Consider the following 20,023-nt stretch of genomic DNA (forward strand, 5'->3'; position numbering starts at 1 on the left):
TTATTTTATTTTGTTTCTACTTACAAAAAAATACTTATTGTTGTTTTTTTGTTTTGTTTTCTACATTATTTATTTTCTTTTGTTTTTTGCTTTATTTTTTAATTCTTTTTGCTTTTAGTTTTAGGAAAATTATAAACTTTCTGTTAGTGCCATTACTTCTCAAATTTGAAAACAATTTTTTTTGTTTTTTTGTTTTCTTTCTTGCTTTATTTATTTTATTTTGTTTCTACTTACAACAAAATACTTATTGTTGCTATTTTTAATTATTATGAGGGCCGAACCATAAGACATTAAAGCATTTTAAATGAACTCTGAAAAAGTTGAAAGTTGGCATGGTATCATAAATTGACCCACACATAGCATGTGCATATATAAAACGGACAATGGTATCATACTCGTCAGTTACAAAGTTGGCATGGTATCATCATAATAGTTGCGGGAGAAAGTCTTCACTTTTTCTTCGCTTGTGTCATTTGCTTATTGCGCCGTAACCATGGATAATCTTCATCGTTTATCATGATGCTGGGGTTAGCCTTGACTTTGAAGGGAGGAATTTCATGAAACTTTTCATAATCTTCAGACATGTCTGTCTTGTCCTCCACTCCCACAATGTCCCTTTTTCCTGAAAGAACTATGTGGCGCTTTAGCTCATCGTATGATGTATTCGCTTCCTTATCTTTTCTCTTTCTCGGTCTGGTAGACATGTCCTTCACATAGATAACCTGTGCCACATCATTGGCTAGGACGAATGGTTCGTCAGTGTATCCAAGATTTTTCAGATCCACTGTTGTCATTCCGTACTGTGGGTCTACCTGTACCCCGCCTCCTGACAGATTGACCCATTTGCACTTAAACAAAGGGACCTTAAAATCATGTCCGTAGTCAAGTTTCCATATGTCCACTATGTAACCATAATATGTGTCCTTTCCCCTCTCGGTTGTTGCATCAAAGCGGACACCGCTGTTTTGGTTGGTGCTCTTTTGATCTTGGTCAATCGTGTAAAATGTATTCCCATTTATCTCGTATCCTTTTCAAATCGTAACAGTCGAAGATGGTCCCCTGGACAATAAGTACAGCTCATCACAAACAGTGTTGTCACCTCTGAGACGTGCTTCCAACCAACTGCTGAAAGTCCTGATGTGTTCACATGTAATCCAGTCGTCGCACTGCTCCGGGTGTTTGGAGCGCAGACTGTTCTTGTGTTCATCGACATACGGGGTCACCAAGGTAGAGTTCTGTAGAACTGTGTAGCATGCTTGAGACCAAGAATATCCATCCCTGCATATTATTGAGTCCCTTCCAAGCGTGCCTTTTCCAGTCAGTCTCCCCTCATACCGCGATTGAGGGAGACCTATCTTCTTAAGGCCAGGAATGAAGTCAACACAAAACCCGATGACATCCTCTGTTTGATGGCCCATGGAGATGCTTCCTTCTGGCCTAACGCGGTTACGGACATATTTCTTTAGGACTCCCATGAACCTCTCAAAGGGGTACATATTGTGTAGAAATATGGGGCCCAAAATGACAATCTCGTCAACTAGATGAACTAGGACATGCGTCATGATATTGAAGAAGGATGGTGGGAACACCAGCTCGAAACTGACAAGACATTGCACCACATCACTCCTTAGCCTTGGTATGATTTCTGGATCGATCACCTTCTGAGAGATTGCATTGAGGAATGCACATAGCTTCACAATGGCTAATCGGACGTTTTCCGGTAGAAGCCCCCTCAATGCAACCGGAAGCAGTTGCGTCATAATCATGTGGCAGTCATGAGACTTTAGGTTCTGAAACTTTTTCTCTGCCATATTTATTATTCCTTTTATATTCGACGAGAAGCCAGTCGGGACCTTCATACTAAGCAGGCATTCAAAGAAGATTTCCTTCTCTTCTTTGGTAAGAGCATAGCTGGCAGGACCTTCATACTGCTTTGGAGGCATGCCGTCTTTTTCATGCAAACGTTGCAGGTCCTCCCGTGCCTCAGCTGTATCTTTTGTCTTCCCATACACGCCCAAGAAGCCTAGCAGATTCACGCAAAGGTTCTTCGTCACGTGCATCACGTCGATCGAAGAGCGGACCTCTAGGTCTTTCTAGTAGGGTAGGTCCCAAAATATAGATTTCTTCTTCCACATGGGTGCGTGTCCCCCAGCGTCACTCAGAACAGCTAGTCTGTCGGGACCCTTTCCAAAGATTACGTATAAATCATTGACCATAGCAAGTACGTGATCACCAGTACGCATGGCGGGCTTCTTCCGGTGATCTGCCTCGCCTTTGAAATGATTGTCTTTCTTTCGACATTGATGGTTGGTCGGAAGAAATCGACGATGGCCCAAGTACACATTCTTCCTGCAGCTTGCCAGGTATATACTATCGGTGTCAAGTAAACAGTGCATGCATGCGTGGTATCCCTTGTTTGTCTGTCCTGAAAGGTTACTGAGAGCGGGCCAATTGTTGATGGTCACGAACAGCAACGTCTTTAGGTAAAATTCCTCCTGTTTGTGCTCATCCCACGTACGTACACCGTTTCCATTCCACAGCTGTAAAAGTTCTTCAACTAATGGCATTAGGTACACATCAATGTCGTTGCCGGGTTGCTTAGGGCCTTGGATGAGAACTGGCATCATAATGAACTTCCGCTTCATGCACATCCAAGGAGGAAGGTTATACATACATAGAGTCACGGGCCAGGTGTTGTGATTGCTGCTCTGCTCCCCGAAAGGATTAATGCCATCCGCGCTTAAAGCAAACCATATGTTCCTTGGCTCACTTGCAAACTCATCCCAGTACTTTCTCTCGATTTTTCTCCACTGCGACCCGTCAGCAGGTGCTCTCAACTTCCCGTCTTTCTTACGGTCCTCACTGTGCCATTGCATCAACTTGGCATGCTCTCCGTTTCTGAACAGACGTTTCAACCGTGGTATTATAGGAGCATACCACATCACCTTCGCAGGAACCCTCTTCCTGGGGGGCTCGCCGTCAACATCACCAGGGTCATCTCGTCTGATCTTATACCGTAATGCACCGCATACCGGGCATGCATTCAGATCCTTGTACGCACCACGGTAGAGGATGCAGTCATTAGGGCATGCATGTATCTTCTGCACCTCCAACCCTAGAGGGCATACGACCTTCTTTGCTGCGTATGTACTGTCGGGCAATTCGTTATCCTTTGGAAGCTTCTTCTTCTTTATTTTCAGTAGCTTCTCAAATCCTTTGTCAGACACAGCATTCTTTGCCTTCCACTGCAGTAATTCCAGTACGGTACCGAGCTTTGTGTTGCCATCTTCGCAATTGGGGTACAACCCTTTTTTGTGGTCCTCTAACATGCGATCAAACTTCAGCTTCTCCTTTTGACTTTCGCATTGCATCCTTGCATCGACAATGACCCGGCGGAGATCATCATCATCGGGCACATCGTCTGGTTCCTCTTGATCTTCAGCAGCTTCGCCCGTTGCAGCATCATCGTGCACATCGTCTGGTTCCTCTTGATGTTCAGTAGCATCACCGTATTCAGGGGGCACATAGTTGTCATCGTACTCTTCTTCTTCGTCGTCTTCCATCATAACCCCTATTTCTCCATGCCTCATCCAAACATTATAGTGTGGCATGAAACCCTTCTAAAGCAGGTAGGTGTGGAGGATTTTCCGGTCAGAGTAAGACTTCGTATTCCCACATATAGGGCATGGACAACACATAAAACCATTCTGCTTGTTTGCCTCAGCCACTTCGAGAAAATCATGCACGCCCTTAATGTACTCGAAGGTGTGTCTTGAACCGTACATCCATTGCCGGTTCATCTGCGTGCATTATATATAATTAAGTGTGTCAAAAATCATTACAGAACACTAAAACCAAATTAATAGAAGTTCATCATCACACTAAAACTAAAGTACATACATAGTTCTCATCTAACAACATAAAGCTCTGCAGAGCATCTAAATTAATTAAACCATACACTGAAACTATGTAAAACATTTCACTGCGAAAACAAATGCGATCATAATCGCAACCAATGTAACAACTGATCCAACGGCATAATGATACCAAGCCTCGGTATGAATGGCATATTTTCTAATCTTTCTAATCTTCAAGCGCATTGCATCCATCTTGATCTTGTGATCATCGACGACATCCGCAACATGCAACTCCAATATCATCTTCTCCTCCTCAATTTTTCTAATTTTTTCCTTCAACAAATTGTTTTCTTCTTCAACTAAATTTAACCTCTCGACAATAGGGTCGGTTGGAATTTCCGGTTCAACAACCTCCTAGATAAATAAAATCTATGTCACGTTGGTCGGCATAATTGTCATAACCAATAAATGAACCAATAGTTATGAAAAGATAATATATACCACATCCGAATCATAGACAGGACGAGGGCCGACGGGGGCGGATACCAAAACCATCGCACTATATAAGATGCAATAATAAAAGTAAGAAAATTATACAAGTATCTATATAAACATACAAGTAAGAGGCTCACCACGGTGGTGCCGGCGACGAGATCGGCGCGGGCGATCGACGGCGGTGAAGACAGGGACGGGACGTGACGGACCGCTAAACCTAGACAAATATTGAGGAAAATGGAGCTTGGAGGTGGAGCTTGGAGAGGAGAAAGCTTAAGTAGTGTGGCTCGGGCATTCCATCGAACACCTCGTGTGCATAGGATGTGAGCTAGAGCACCACAAAGCTCCCTCCTCACATGCCACGAAAAACAGAGCAGTAAGAGTGCTCTGCTCGCGGGGTATATATAGGCAACTAATTGGTCCCGGTTCGTGGCTTGAACCGGGACTAAAGGGAAGCCTTTGGTCCCGGTTCAGGCCACCAACCGGGTCCAATGGTGGTGGGCCAGAAGCAAGGCACATTTGTCCCGGTTCATCCCACCAACTGGGACCAAAAGGTCCAGACGAACCGGGACCAATGGCCCACGTGGCCCGGCCGGCCCCCGGGGCTCACGAACTGGGTCCAATGCCCCCATTGGTCCCGGTTCAATCCACCGGGACTAATGGCACTAGTAGAAAAGAGGGCTTTGGTCCACCCCGGGTTAGCCCATTAGTCCCGGTTCAGTCTAGAACCGGGACTAATGGGGGCATTAGTCCCGGTTCGTGCGTCCAGGGGCCACGTGGGCCATTTGTTCCGGTTCGTCTGGACCTTTTAGTCCCGGTTGGTGCCACGAACCGGTACTAAAGGGTGCGATGCCCATTAGTCCCGGTTCGTGGCACCAACCGGGACTAAAGGGTTAGACCTTTAGTCCCGGTTCGTGCCACGAACCGGTACTAATGGGGTTTGAGGCATTAGTACCGGTTCATGGCACGAACCGGTACTAAAGGTCCCATTTTCAAACTCCAGCACCCCCCCCCCTGATCGCCTTTTCAGTTTTAAAAAAAATAAAAGAAAATGATGAAAATGTCAAAAAAATAAAAGAAAATAAGTTTCCCATGTGATATATGGTCTAGTTGTTGGGAAAATTTACAAATATGAATTTCGACTTTATTTGCAAAATCTCTCTAGAATTTAGTAAAATGGGCATAACTTTTGCATACGAACTCGGATGAAAAAGTTTTTTATATGAAAAATCATCTACTCGAAAAGTTATATCCAAATTTAACGGGGAAACCCCGTTAAACATTTTCAAAATCCTCAAAAACCTAACAGAAAAAAAGTTACGGGGCTTTTAAGATCTAGAGTGGAAAAAATCAAAAAAAATTCAAACTGTGGTCAAACTAATTATTCTACAATATTAGTGTTACTAAATAATTATTTCAGTTATTTTGAATTTTGGTCAAATCTGGTCAAACTGTGGTCAAACAATGGTCAAACTGTGGTCAAACTAATTATTCAAGAAATATTAGTGTTACTAAGTAATTATTGTTTTTTAAAACAATAGTTTCAAACTCAAACAGTGAAATGTGTCACTTCATGCTCAAGCAAAATTCCTGAAGGTTAATAGAATTGACATCTTACTATTGTCAGGAAAACAACAAGTGCAGACTTGGAAACGAGGGAGAATAGAACCCGGAAGTTAAGCGTGCTCAGGCTAGGGGAGTGGGAGGATGGGTGACCGTTCGGGAAGTTAGATGATTTGGAATGATGAGGGGTGATTAGAGATTAGAGGATAAATTGAGCAGTGATGAGGGGTGGTGATTAGAGATTAGAGGTTAAAATAATTCAGAAATTTCAAAATAAAAAAATAAAAAAAATTCAAAAAAATCGTAAAATTTCCTTTAGTCCCGGTTGATGTTACCAACCGGGACTAAAGGTGGAGCTCCACGTGGCCGCGGCCTTTAGTCCCGGTTCGTTTAAGAACCGGGACTAAAGGGGAGAGGCATTAGTAACGACCCTTTAGTCCCGGTTCAAAAACCGGGACTAAAGAGCCTTACCAACCGGGACAAAAGCTCCTTTATCTACTAGTGTGGGCTGACCCGACCTGGACCATTGCCCCCTTTTCTACTAGTGATGCTTAAGGGACAAGGCAAAGCAGTGGGGGTTGGCCTTAAACTGCAAACATGGCAGCGTGGGCGGGGCGAGCGCACGGTGCGACCAGTGCAAAACTTAGCCGGTCGCCCGGTGCAAAATGTTTACTTATGCTTTATCCTACCAGTTTTGCTAAGTCTCAGTTGGACTGAGACTTCATTATGTCTCAGTTCTTTGATCTTGCATTCAGAATCGTATAATTTTTTTTTCTTTTCAGTTTTTTTTCTCCTTATATAGTATTATGTTACTTGACTAAGACTTGATGAAGTCTTAATTACTCATGTCCTACACACCCACATCGATCATATGTAGCCGTGCAGGGTGGGCTCTGATTAATTAAGCAGAGACATGGCTCCTAATAACAGTGCAATTAGGGAGGGGGCCGTGCCGTAGCTAGTCGCCAACCAACAGCGAGCGCCACCGTACCACAAAAGCGGCGGATCGGAGCTAGGCCAACACGTACAGCTCCGACTCGCTGGCCGCCGAGCGTCGCTGTCGCCGGCCACCGCACGCACGCACGCACGCAAACAAAATAAACTGCTTACGCTGATTAATTCAGCTGATGTGCGTATATTGCTTCGTTCCTAATTAAACCGGCCGGACGGCAGGCGCCCGATTCATAGCTGAGATTCTCTCACGTCTCACGTACAACGCACGTAGAGAGATGTACCGACGTTTTCCCTCGGTGCTTAATTATCTTATAATGTGTTGGGCTGGTCAATTTGTTTAGGGTATACGAAATCATGTTCATGCATGTGGGAATATATTTGGTCACTTTGGAGAAAGCGAGGAGAGCAGCACAGCTGGGTAATGATCCAGGGGGCATGCACTAGCTAAGCCATAAGGCATATACTATATACTACGAGTATACATATGTTTGTTAATTCCAATTTTCCAACCAACTAGCTGGAGTATATATCATGAAAAAGTTGACAGATAGTGCTGCATTGTTAGTTTGGTGCAACTAGCACTAACTACCTACCTGGCTGGCCAAATATCCTCTAAAAACTAATCATGCGTCGATGATTCTCATGAGAGCGAAAAGGCAACATTATCGACAAAAAAGGTTCCCATCGCTAAGAGCATATGTACTGCAGCAAATTCGGCCCGTAAACGTCTACGAACCCTGTATCCTCCTTATATTTTGTGGACAATCCGCACGTATAGAGATGATATGACAGGTCGGCTGAGTCTAAGTCACCGTCTTTTCCTTCTCTCTCAGTAGCGCGTCTGTGAATGTTTGAGGAGGTATTGAATTCATGCTCCAGCCAACTCATCCAAAAGTCCGACCTAATGTAGAGGGGCAGGATTTCAACACTCCGCCTCACATCGTGGGTTATTTAGTCATTTTTTGTTTTGTTTTAATACTGCGTTGGCAGGTCCTGATCGAACTCAAGACTCTTGGCTCGGATGCCATATTGAATTCATCCTCGATCTAACTCATCCAAAAGTCCAAACGGATTAAGAGGGGCGGGCAATATATTTCAACATGAAGAGGATCTGAGGGGACCGGGTGCAGATGCTCTACTGATGTACTCCCTCCGTCCAGAAATACTCGTCGGAGAGATGGATGTATTTTTCGTTCTAGATGCATCTATTTCTACGACAAGTATTTCTGGACGGAGAAAGTAGTATCCATCATAATGTGTCTACTGTGCACACGTATCAAGGCGGCCCAGGTGGTATCCATACAAGTGGTGCGTGCGTGCGGTGCGGTGGAGGGGGCCATATGGCAACCTGGAACACCCGAGTTGGCGGCTGTCATCGCCAAAGTATAGCAGGCCATCCCCATCCCCGACCCCCACCCCGACGACGGCGATGGTTGGTACGTACTAGGTACTTTGTTGGCATTGCCACCGGAGGGAGTTGAGTTGCCGTGACGCCATTGACACGCACCCGCCACCAACGCCGTACCGGTGCGCTCCTCGCTAGCTACCTTGCTAGCTAGCTTGATTCTGCTGCCTCAATTATTTTTCTTCCTCGGCCAGCACACGCAAAGCTTGGACAAAAGCTTCAATTCGATAGGCCAACAGTGAACGACAGCCAGGACGAATGAACAGCACGGCTATGCGTGTGTGTGACATGAATATTATGAATATTGTTGCTTGGCGAACCCGGCCCACCCCAGCCTGGAACAGCACTTGATTCTACACTTGTTTTGTTAATCAATCAACCAAGCCACCATATATTGATTATTATGATATAACGCTAGCTAGCCACTCTCAACCCATCTCTCCCGCCGTCTACCTTTCTTCCTCTTCTGTCTTCTCCTCTCTCCCCCCGCAGATCATATATAGCCGGCCGATCGATCAGCTCAAGGAGAGAACATAAGCCTACATCCTCCTCCTTACCACCACCCAAACTGCTTAAGCTAGCTGCTGCTTGTGAGATCTCGGTCGTTGAGGCCTTTTCTTGGACGAATCGAACTCGAAGCACCGACCGAGCAGTTCAGATGGCGGCTGAGGAGGCCAAGAAGGTGGAGGTGGAGACGACCACGGCCACCAAGGACATCGCCGAGGAGAAGGCCATCGTGCCCGTGCCCGTGCCCGACAACTCCAAGGCCATCATCGCCGTCGTCAAGGGTACGTACCCAACTATCCCTTGTTTCTACAGCTCAATCATCGGCCGGCAAGGGCCCCTGTCTGTCTGTCCATCCATCTCCATGCCTAGCTGTACCAGCTGGAGTTGTAGTTGTGCATTATTGTCCTTGCCATATGAGATGCTTTTTCTTAATTAGAATCCTCTTGTCATATACTACTGTGCTCTGGAAAATCTTCTTGTTCCTGCTTCTCAGTTCATACTGTGAAATTACAAGTGAACCAGTTTCAATTAAAATTCATACTGTGAAATACAAATAAAAATTGGTCAACGGACTCTTGGTAGATGATCGGATAGATGGAGAGTAATTATCTGTTGATATGTTTTATCTTCGTCTCACCACTTCTCATGGTTTTATTTGCTCTAGGTAGGTAGATGAACATTGAATTTCTTTTATGTATACTATATGATTTGTCTTCATCTTACCGGTTCATATGGTTTTACTTGGTCTATGTTTACTAGGTCCTCTCATTTAATTTACACTTCCCATAAGTCCAACTCCAATCTCTACTTTTAATGTCTAAGTTGGTAGGTCGCGTTCCGGGTTTTATTTTCGTCCCACCTCACCCGGTCTTTTTTGGTACTTCTTTGGTACTTCCTCCCACCTCCCACCCGTTTTATTTCGCTGGTTTTTTTTCGTCCCTCCCCCACCTCACCGGTTTAGTTTTGCGTCACCCTCTCGCACAACAAAGAAAATCTTAACGGATCATAACTTTCCATGCTGGTGCAAGTTAGTTTTAGTAATATCTTTATGTGAAAGAATCAATCACGATCAATCTCTAAATATCAAATCTAAATTAATTAACCTTACCTTAAATTGCTCAATCACATTAATTAGGAAACAAAATAATCGATTTTAAGAAAATATCTACTCTTAATGGAGGGTATTACATACCAAACATAGGTACGTCATTAGCTCGCTTCCTTCCCTTCTCTTCCCTTCGTCCCTCAGTCCCATGCTCGTGGCGCTGAAGTGGCATCGACAGGCGATGGCAGCGAGGACAGCACGTGGCAGCCCCTGAAGCACGAACACGACTGCACCTCGGGTCTGCCGTCTCCCAAGATATGGGTGAGTTCTTGTGATGCCCACCCTAAACCCTCACGTCCTACAAATTCCTCAACCTCTACCATCTCGATTTCGTCCATGCTCTGATCCAAATGACGATGCAGCTCCGGCCGATTGACAATGGAGGTTTGCCATCCTTCCTCTCAGCACCCACTCCTGGAGGAACGACACGCCATGCCGATCGAACCCGGTCAAGATCACTCACCAAGATTGCTATTCGGAAGTTTTTTGTCAAAAAGTGAAGAGTGGGACGGGATCTGCACTTTTGTTAATATCTCTACTCCTAATCTCTACTCCTAATGTCTCAGTTGGTAGGTCGCGTTCCGGGTTTTATTTTCGTCCCACCTCACCCGGTCTTTTTTGGTACTTCTTTGGTACTTCCTCCCACCTCCCGCTCAGCCGAGACGGTTTATTTTTGTACTCCCTCCCACCTCCCAGGTAGTTCCCTCCACGCAAAAAAAATCGAATCAACCAATCTCTACTCCTAATGGAGCAGTTGGTAGTCTTCGCCGGTCAATTTTCGTCCCACCACTTTCGTCCGGGTTTTTTTCGTAGGTTAACTGTCGTAGATTTTTTTCGTCGCCTCCCCCACTTCATCGGTTTATTTTCACTTCACCCTCTCACACAACGAAAAAAACTGAATGGATCAAAACTTTCCACACTGACGCAAATTATTTAGTAATGTCTTTATGTAAAATAATCAATCACAATCAATCTCTAAAGATCAAATCTAAATTAATTAATCTTCATAACGTTTGTTTCCTTTCGAATCACGTCCATAACTTTCCTTCCTTGTTTGGGCAGAAACTGTTTGGTAGCAGAGATTAGGAATCTTCCTATGAGTGTAGTAATAGGAAGTATTCTTTTTCTTGATGATTGTTTCCATGCATGATGATAGTAAATTATGCCAACATTCACCACTATTTATCAATGTCATCAATCGTATCCATTTCTACCAGTTTTAAGGGAATCTGCTCGCTATGTCTTTTTTAAGGGGATCCGCTCGCTAAGTCGTCGTCGCATGTTATTTTCACAAACAATCTTTACTCCTAATGGAGCAGTTGGTAGCCTCGTACCGTTTATTTTTGTCCTCCTCCCACCTCCCCTGGTTTTTTTTCATCCTCTCTCCCACCTCCCAATTTCGTTGGTTTTTTTCGTCGGTTTTTACTCACCCCCTCCCACCTCCCAATTTCATCCTGTTTTTATTCGTCCCACCTCCCACCACCCCCTCGTACTGGTTCTTTTTCTCTCCACTCTTTCCTTGCAAACCAATAATTTCCTAACATACAAAAGATCACGAATCTATCTTTCCTTACCCGAACCAATCGCGCCCTACATCAGTGCATTTCTTTATTAAGAAAACTAACACGTAAATCTTAATGCATTGCAAACAAATCCCGTTATGGACCTAATTAATTTATTATGGAATCTATACGTGGTCGCATTGGTTCTTTTTCTCTCCACTCTTTCCTTGCAAACCACTAATTTCCTAACATACAAAAGATCACGAATCTATCTTTCCTTATCCGAATCAATCGTTCCCTACATCAGTGCATTTCTTTATTAAGAAAACTAACACATAAATCTTAACGCATTGTAAAGAAATCCCGTTATGGACCTAATTAATTTATTATGGAATCTGTACGTGGTCGCATCTCTCCCTCGTGAAAAAATCGCATCCATCTCCCGTTAAAAAGGAAAAGAGAACATGAACGATCAATCCCACACCCTGCATCTCAGTAGCAAAAAAATCGCCCCCGCCTCTGCTACTGCGCCTCGCCGTGTGCCTGGCTCGACCCATGCCTCGCCTGCATGGCTGGACGCCGCCGTCTCCACCGCCACGTACAAGAAAACGGTGGGCAGAACCATCCATTCAAATCGCACACCCTCACCCTCCTCCGCAATCCCTAGCCCCGCATCACCCTATCGCTTTCTCGCCTCTCTTTCCCCTCGATGTAGATGGTGCCGAGCGGCGGCCTCGAGCACCGGCAGTGCCGCCCTCTCTATCTTCGCTGCGTCGAGAGATGGGTCGAGGCTATCGTCAGTTCGCCGCCCACGATTGGGCCACCTCCGGTTGTCGCGCACCACCGGCTCCACCTAACGTGCCCGACCCTCTCCGCTTTCGACCTTCCGGTGACCACATCCCTCCGCGCCTCCATCCATCATCTACAAGGCCACTCCCTGCACCCACCCTCCTAAATTCTCCATACCGGCGGACAATCACCGAAGATCCAAGTTGGCCCGATATCAATTTTCTTACATGCTTTCTTTATCAGTTGGTGATGGGAATGGGTTCCAATTTCTCTCTCTGACTGTGGATTCGCGGGCAAGAAGCGCTTCTACATGCATCCTCCTGTTGGTCCCTAAAGTACCAAGGTAAATGGTTGATGTTGCGTTTGTCTAGGATGATATATGTTGGCTCTGTTCCGGTTCATGCGAGCAGTTTGGTGACTAATTTACTGATAATTTAATTATATTAATTGAATGAGTCGGGTGTATCGTCGTGCATTTATCTTGCCAGTAATGTTCTGTGATGCTCTGATGCACTTTGGGAATTGGTTATCTTGTCTTCAGTGTAGAACATTTGTTTATTAATGCATGAGAAGAATCTTTGTTACTACCTTGAACCTGTTTTATAATCCATATTGTTATGCACTAGCGCGTGTGCGTGTGAAATAGATGGATTATGGTCCCGTACCCAATAAGATAGATATGTGTGTGTGTTAGAGAGAGAGAGGGAGAGGGGGAGAGAGAGTGAGGAGGAGGGAGGGAGAGTGTGTGTGTGAGAATTTGATGGTAAAAAGGTCGTCAATGTCACTTGATATGTATGAGAATATTAAATGTAATATTAACATAATTGATATTGAACTCTTAAAGTTAATGTGGCCCCGTTGCAACGCACGGGTGTTCTTCTAGTCATGATTCTGTATGAGATAACACCACTAACCCTTTTTTTTTACTTCAATTCTTCTCTCTGTAAAGGATTTTTAAGAACAATTTCCCCTTTTTCAAGCAATGAATTTAAAGGAGGGAAAATTAAAGATTCCTCAAAGAGGAAGCAATATGTCGACGGTGCAAAATTTGCCCCTTTGTACTGATTGTTAAGCACTGTGACAAATAACAACCTAATAAGTAGTCACAGTGGTTCCACACTAAGCACTCCAATTCATCATTTGCAAACTACTAGCAATAATTTGCTGAAAATTCTTGACATCTCTCTAACATTTCCCCAGATGCTGAAGGTACAAGAGGTTCATCTGAAAGAGGTAAAAAAGAAGAACAAAATAATCCATTACTCACTTTACCCTGGCAACAAGTCTTCGACTCATGCTTAATGTGCACAACGTTCCATTTTGTCCTTCTTCAGATGCTTATCTCACCAAGATCATGTCCGAGAAGAGGACGACGCTGATCAACGCCTGGGAGGAGAGCGAGAAGGCGAGAGCCGAGAACAGGTGATTAATCATGGCACCCAACTGTCTGTTGCTTAAAAGTAACAAGAATCACCAGTACTATCAGTACACTATGATTGAGATGGCACATCACCTTTGGCTAGATTTAATGAGGATCTATCTTACAATGCACTCAATGCGTGCCACTCATGTCTGCTACAAGAGCTGATGCTCCACACGCACCAACATATTGTACCATCTGCCGCTAACATTTTCAAAGATATATCAGGGCTGCCAAGAATCTGTCCTTCATCACTTCATGGGAGCACGCCAAGGAAGCCGAGATGGAGGCCGAGCTGAAAAAGATCGAGGTATCATATGTTCTATCTATCCCTGTAATTTGGAGTGATTTTATTTATTTAACAGTTCACTAACAGTTACTACAATTTTAAAAAAAAAACTAACAGTTACTATTTATCATGGCAGGAGCAACTGGAAAAGAAGAAAGCGGCGTACAAGGAGAAGCTGAAGAACAAGCTGGCGATGCTCCACAAGTCGGCTGAGGAGAAGAGAGCGATGGCGGAGGCGAAGCGAGGCGAGGAGATAATCATGGCGGAGGAGATGGCCGCCAAGTACCGTGCCAAAGGCGAGGCCCCAACGAAGCTCTTCGGGCTCCTGAAAGCATGATGACTGTGAATCGAGGATGGCTCCTGAGAGCGTACATATGTTGGGATTGTTACTTACAAGTTTCTTGCATGACTTGTTAGTGGTGTGTGCGTGTACATGGTTGTGTTCTGGAAGCCATTGGTGTGTGTGTGTTTTGCTGCTGGGAGGTTTGGTATCTGGTTAAATTTGTAAGGGAATTGTGTATAGGTGTAGGAGTGCAGGCCTGATGGATTGATACATTTATTCTTTTGATGTAAGTTTTGTTCGTCGAAGCATCTGTTAATGTGTAGTATTTAATAAACTAGTAAGATGCCCGTGCTACGCTACGGAATCACAAAATATTAAATGAGCTTAAGTCATAATCAAGCGCTACATTGTTATGGAATAATATGAAAAGTACCAATACATCCATCAAAGTGATGTTATATTGTTGATAGGTACACGTCAAGCACAATCAAACATACTGTTTCCAACCAATAAACCCCATCCTTCCAGCCAAACATTTCCTTCTCAATCTTAACCTTACCGGAAGACTTGTTCTTCTCCCTACTCACCTTTCTCATTGCTCACTCTATGTTATATCGAAGGGACACAGAGCATGTGGCGGATAGAAAATCCATCTGCAACTAAGATGACACTGACCAGCTTTATCTCTAAATCCAAATCGGTGTATGTCACGGGCTTCTCTTAGCTTAGCATGTGCTTCACCTCATGCCCATGAATTTGTAACACATTAAGCACTTCACTTTAACCTACCTTAATATATATAATGGAAGAATAAAATGCAACGACAATATCGATGTTTGTTCCCATGAATTTGTGCAATGGAAGTGTAGCGACTACCGACTTCATCCTTCGACTCTAAAGTGCACATGTACACACATACAAAAAAACAGTACTGGACCTGTTATATAGAAGGGGCAAAGTGCACATGTACACACATACAAAAAAATAGTACTGGACCTCTTGTAACTTTCTTACACCAACCAGGTTACCGCAAAAAAACTGGGCTGTGACCTGAATATCATCGATGCTGAAGTGCTAAAGCAAGCAACTTACTTTTCTGAAAGTCATCTGCAAAAACTTCAGAATCGTAGATGGAAAGCAACTTTTATATTACTGGCCTTAGTTAGATAGACCAGATTTTTTACTGCCACCAAATTATAGTTGAGTGGTTCATATATACCTTGGACTACACATTGAGAACTTCTTTGTATACTATGTTTTTTGTAAAATTAGCAACGAAGTTGAACTGGCCTTCTTTCGGCTTATTCGGGACAGAAAGAACCTTCTATCTACCAATTAGGATAAAAATGAAACAGAGGGCTGCTGACTGCAGAATATAGTGGAGTGAAGATACCTTCGATAGTACCTTAAGTTGAGCCTTGCTAAAAGCCTAAAACAGATACTTGAGAATAAAATGAAAATATAAGCATAAAACAGGACAGAAGGAATGCTATAAGCTGAAAAATAAAGAAACCACTACAGAATGTAGAGGCCCTGGTTACTACCTTTAATGAAAGAACCATCCTATGGACGACACATCTTTGACGATGCGCACACGACGTCTAGATCCAGCGCGGGAATCTCGTACCCAGCCTAGCAACCAACCGCATTATAAGAAGGTTGCCCATGATTTTTCGTCCGTGTAACAGTTTCGATAATGAAAACTGAACACCGACCTACTCTGAAGTATTTAACACAAAGAACACTGATAAAAACAAGACTGACAAAACTCATCGATTTGAAACCTCATTTGGCAAGTAGAGGAGGCATATATTCGCGCCTTCCATCGGACTGGGAAGGAGAGGCAAAAGGAGAGCATAGTGCAGGTGTGGAGCTCCTGGGTGGCGCTTCAGTTGTAGAAGGCATAGAGGTCCTAAGGGAGCAGTGGATACTTGAAGGAGATGGCCGTGGAGTGCGTCGGCGCGAACGGAATAGTAGGTGGCGGCGCCGTCGCCGTCGCCGAGGATGAGCAGTGCGTAGCGGAGTATGTGGAGGTCGGCGAGGACGAAGGGGAGGTGGTGGGCAGCGGGGCTCCTGCATCAGAACCTCAGATGAGGAAGCAGGAGAGTCCTCGCGGACTCGAAGGGCGGACAGCGCCGCGGCGTACTTGCCGACGTGGTCTTCGAAGGAGACGGAGTAGGGGAGGAGGAGACGGCGGTGGGGAGGGAGAGGTGGCGGGCGGCGGGTCTGCTGCATCAGAGGAGTAGGCAAGACGACGCAGCGGACGAACAACGCCGGCGGCGTACTTGCCGATGTCGGCGTCGCAGGAGATGGGGTAGGGAGGACGGGGGGTGTGGAGGTGGATCTGGCAGCGGACGATAAGGCTGCGGTGGAAGAGAGGAGTTGGGGCGGACGGCGCCGGCGGCACCGGTCTCCGCTAGTTCGCTTCCATATTTCTCCAGAATGATCGATTGCTTCATTGGATATGGTGGGACTGGAGGGATCTGGACCATGAGAACGAGGGGTTTCCTTGCAAATGTGTAGTAGGGTGCCTCATATGCGTCGAATGTAGATCAAACGGTCAAAAATAATGGATGACAGACACACCATCATCATCAACTGTGTTTTTTATAGGAATAGAGATACAGTCTTATTGCCCCATTTCTTTGTTGAAATTTGAAATGAAGCACAAAAGATCTCGAATCTCCAATGTGTGTTTCTTCTGGAACACTCACCCCTAGGAAGAATTGTACTTACCGCTTAATTACCGTGATAGGGCGCCCCCTATCTGGTGTGCAGGTTGCCCGCAAGCGACCTGTCGCCATTGGCGGACCTAGCCAACTTGGTCAGGGTGGGCTACCTGTGCTACTGTACATATATATTTATTTAATTAATTATTTTAGCCTTTCTCCTATGGTATAAAAGCTATTTCCAAATCTCCTGGCCACCCTCTACCTCCGCACTGGCTGGCGCGCAGCCCTTCAGTGTGCTCAATCAGCGTATGGGCCGGCCCATTTTTAGGTATATTTCCTCACCGGTTTTGGGAAGGATCTAGAACCATCCCAAACCGGTTTTCTCGTTTTTTCTTTGTTCAGGTTTTTCTTTATTTTTATATTTGATTTTTTCTTTTATATTTCCTTTTTATCCTTTTTTCGTTTCTTTTCTGTTTTTAGTTTTCACTTTTCTTCATTAGTTTCTTTTTCTTTTTTGCGCAGACTTTTTCATATGTTAACATCTTTTCGAAATCGTGAAGAGTTTCTAAATTTGTGAACATTTTCTGTTTTACTTTTACTTTTTCTTTTTCTTTTTCTTCCTTCTTCTTTTTCCATATCCCATTTTTTACTTCTTACATTTATTTTTCTTTTTTAATTTGCAAACATATATTCAAATTCATGAATTTTTTTCGTAATCATGAACATTTTTAGAAAATCATGAAGATTATAAAAATATCGTGAACAAATTCATGAACATATTTGGCAAATTCGTCGAAACATAATAATTCTTGAACAATTTTTAAATTCAAGTCATTTTTTAAAATTGCGTAAATTATTTGGAACAGGTGAACATTTTTTAAATTTTGGAAATTCAGGAACATTTTCTGTTTTTGACAAACTTTTTTTGAGTTCATGAAGACTTGTTGAATGAGCAAACATTTTATAAATTTCGTGAAAATTACTGAAATTTGCAAACATATTTAGAAATTCCAGAACATTTTTTGAATATTGTGAACATTTTTTATAGAAATTCATGAAGATTTTTTAGAAATTGATGAACATTTTTCTAATTGTAGACATTTTTTTAATAGATAAATATTTTACTGAAATCGTGGATTTTTTTAATCCGTAAGCATTTATCATTTTCCTACATTTTGTCAAATCATGAAAACTTTTGAATTCACGAACATTTCGCAATTTACAACTTTTTTTGGGATCCCGAATTATTTTTAAAAAGAGAAACTTAAAATAGAAAAAAAAAAGGCTAATAAAACCAAGGGGCTTCCCGCTTTCTAGGCCCCGCACATGGGCCGGCCCATGAGGGCGCGCAAGGGGGCGGTGGTGGGCGCTCCATGGCTTCAGGTGCGTCTGAAACCATATAGCAGGTCCCCGCGATAGTAACAACAAATTGAGCACATCCTTGCAGGCGCTCGCACCCTATCGGGCCGGCCCATATGCCTGGCTAGTTTTTTTCTCCCACCGGTTCCTTCAACCGTTTGTTGACTGGTAAAACAAATCCCCATGCCCCACCTCCTCTCGCTCATGGCCGGTGCCGCCCCGCCGCCATTCTCTCCAGCGCAACCCCACCTCCTCCCTCTCCTGTTGACCCCTCCACCTTCATCCATCTCCTCTCCCTCCCCGTGCTAACGAGATCTGCGGCATTGCATCCCGTTGGAATTCCCCCGTGGAGGAGAAGAAGGTTTGGGAGAGATGACGATGCTTACAGGTGGTCCCATCGTTCAACTTAATGGTCCTTTTCTTCAAACTTGGCCCCAAATCGATCATTGGTGTTTATTGAGAAAATTAGTAAAGAAATCAATAGATTTTGTGGTGCCCAAGAAATGTGGTGGCAAATCCGACATGAACTTGAAATGTGGTGATTTTTTGCAATTCACTCCAAATCTGTGAACTTTTCTTCAAACTTGCGGACCTTTTTGAAATTCATGAACCTTTTCCTAATCCATGAATTTCTTTTTAAATTCATGAAAACTTTTTTAAATCATGAACATTTCTCAAATTCATGAATTGTTTGCAAAATCGTGAAAAAAAATAAAATTCATGAACAAATTTCAAATTCGTGAATTTTTTGAAAATGCAACATTTTTTGGAATACTGGAACATTCTCGAATTTATTAATATTTTCTAAAATGGCGGTACTTTTTTCAATCGTGAACATATTTTGAAATCTGATAATGTTTTCTGAATATGGGAACATTTTTTTACATTAACAAAAAAATTGAATTTGTGAAGTAGTTTTGATTGACGAACATTTTTTAAATTTGGGAACAATTTTCTTTAAAATTCGTTAACATTTTTTGAATTGACAAACATTTCTCAAATTGTTAAACATGTTTTATTGAATTCTAGAACATCTTGCAAACTCGTGAAAAAAAATTAAAATGTGAGAGCAATTTCAAATTTGTGAAATCCTGAACATTTTGGATTCAAAAACTAGAAAAGGAAAAAGGAAATAAAGAAAATAAGAGAAAAAAGGCGCCACTTCCCGCACATGGGCAGGCCCAAATCATGCGCTGGAGGTAGGGGTGCGCGTTTGTGCGTTGTTTTCCACGCAGGTCGCTGAATAGGAGGACTCCACCCCTGCCCACCCAGCTTGGATGACCGTCTGCCCTCGCCGGCACAGACATCTCCGGCAAGCTGGCCCCTCCATGAACCTGAGCACCATATTCAGCCGCCATCACCACCGGAAAACCCGTCTCCATGCACTAGTCACCTCAGCCCCAAACCCATTGGTCACTCGATGTCGCCTCCGACGAGCCCTCCTAGGTATACTACACCTACTACTAGTATAGATTATCTCTTCCCCTACGCGAAATTTGCTATCTGAGCCTGGACTTGTCCTCCGAGCCTAGGCTCATCTGCTTTTGATGAACAGTAAATTAGAAGAAAAATTGAAAAACATTTGAAAATTTTCAGCACGCAAGATGCTTAGGTATGTGCAAATTTTCACTCTGTGCATTTTAAAACCGACCCGAAAAACCATACCGAAAATAAACCGAATCGAACCAAATTCATGATTTTTATGGTTTATGGTTTCGATATGGTATGAACTTTTCATACCGTTTTGAATTTCAGTTTTCATGGTATATACCGAAAAACCGAATGGTTAACTGAATAAACCGAAATAAAAAATATGTATATTT

The 20,023-nt window shown here is 43.6% G+C and overlaps 1 protein-coding gene across 1 annotated transcript; it reads left to right on the forward strand.

Moving 5' to 3' along the window:
* Window positions 1–8,652: 8,652 nt before the first annotated feature.
* Window positions 8,653–14,477, forward strand: LOC119292353 (remorin-like). Its single transcript, XM_037571199.1, has 5 exons — window positions 8,653–9,062; window positions 13,378–13,410; window positions 13,512–13,599; window positions 13,826–13,907; window positions 14,023–14,477. The coding sequence occupies exons 1-5, from the start codon at window positions 8,933–8,935 to the stop codon at window positions 14,221–14,223; spliced, it is 534 nt and encodes a 177-aa protein (XP_037427096.1). The 5' UTR covers window positions 8,653–8,932; the 3' UTR covers window positions 14,224–14,477.
* Window positions 14,478–20,023: the final 5,546 nt, after the last annotated feature.

This window comes from Triticum dicoccoides, chromosome 4B, assembly GCF_002162155.2.
Source record: "Triticum dicoccoides isolate Atlit2015 ecotype Zavitan chromosome 4B, WEW_v2.0, whole genome shotgun sequence".
Taxonomy (NCBI): Eukaryota; Viridiplantae; Streptophyta; class Magnoliopsida; order Poales; family Poaceae; genus Triticum; species Triticum dicoccoides.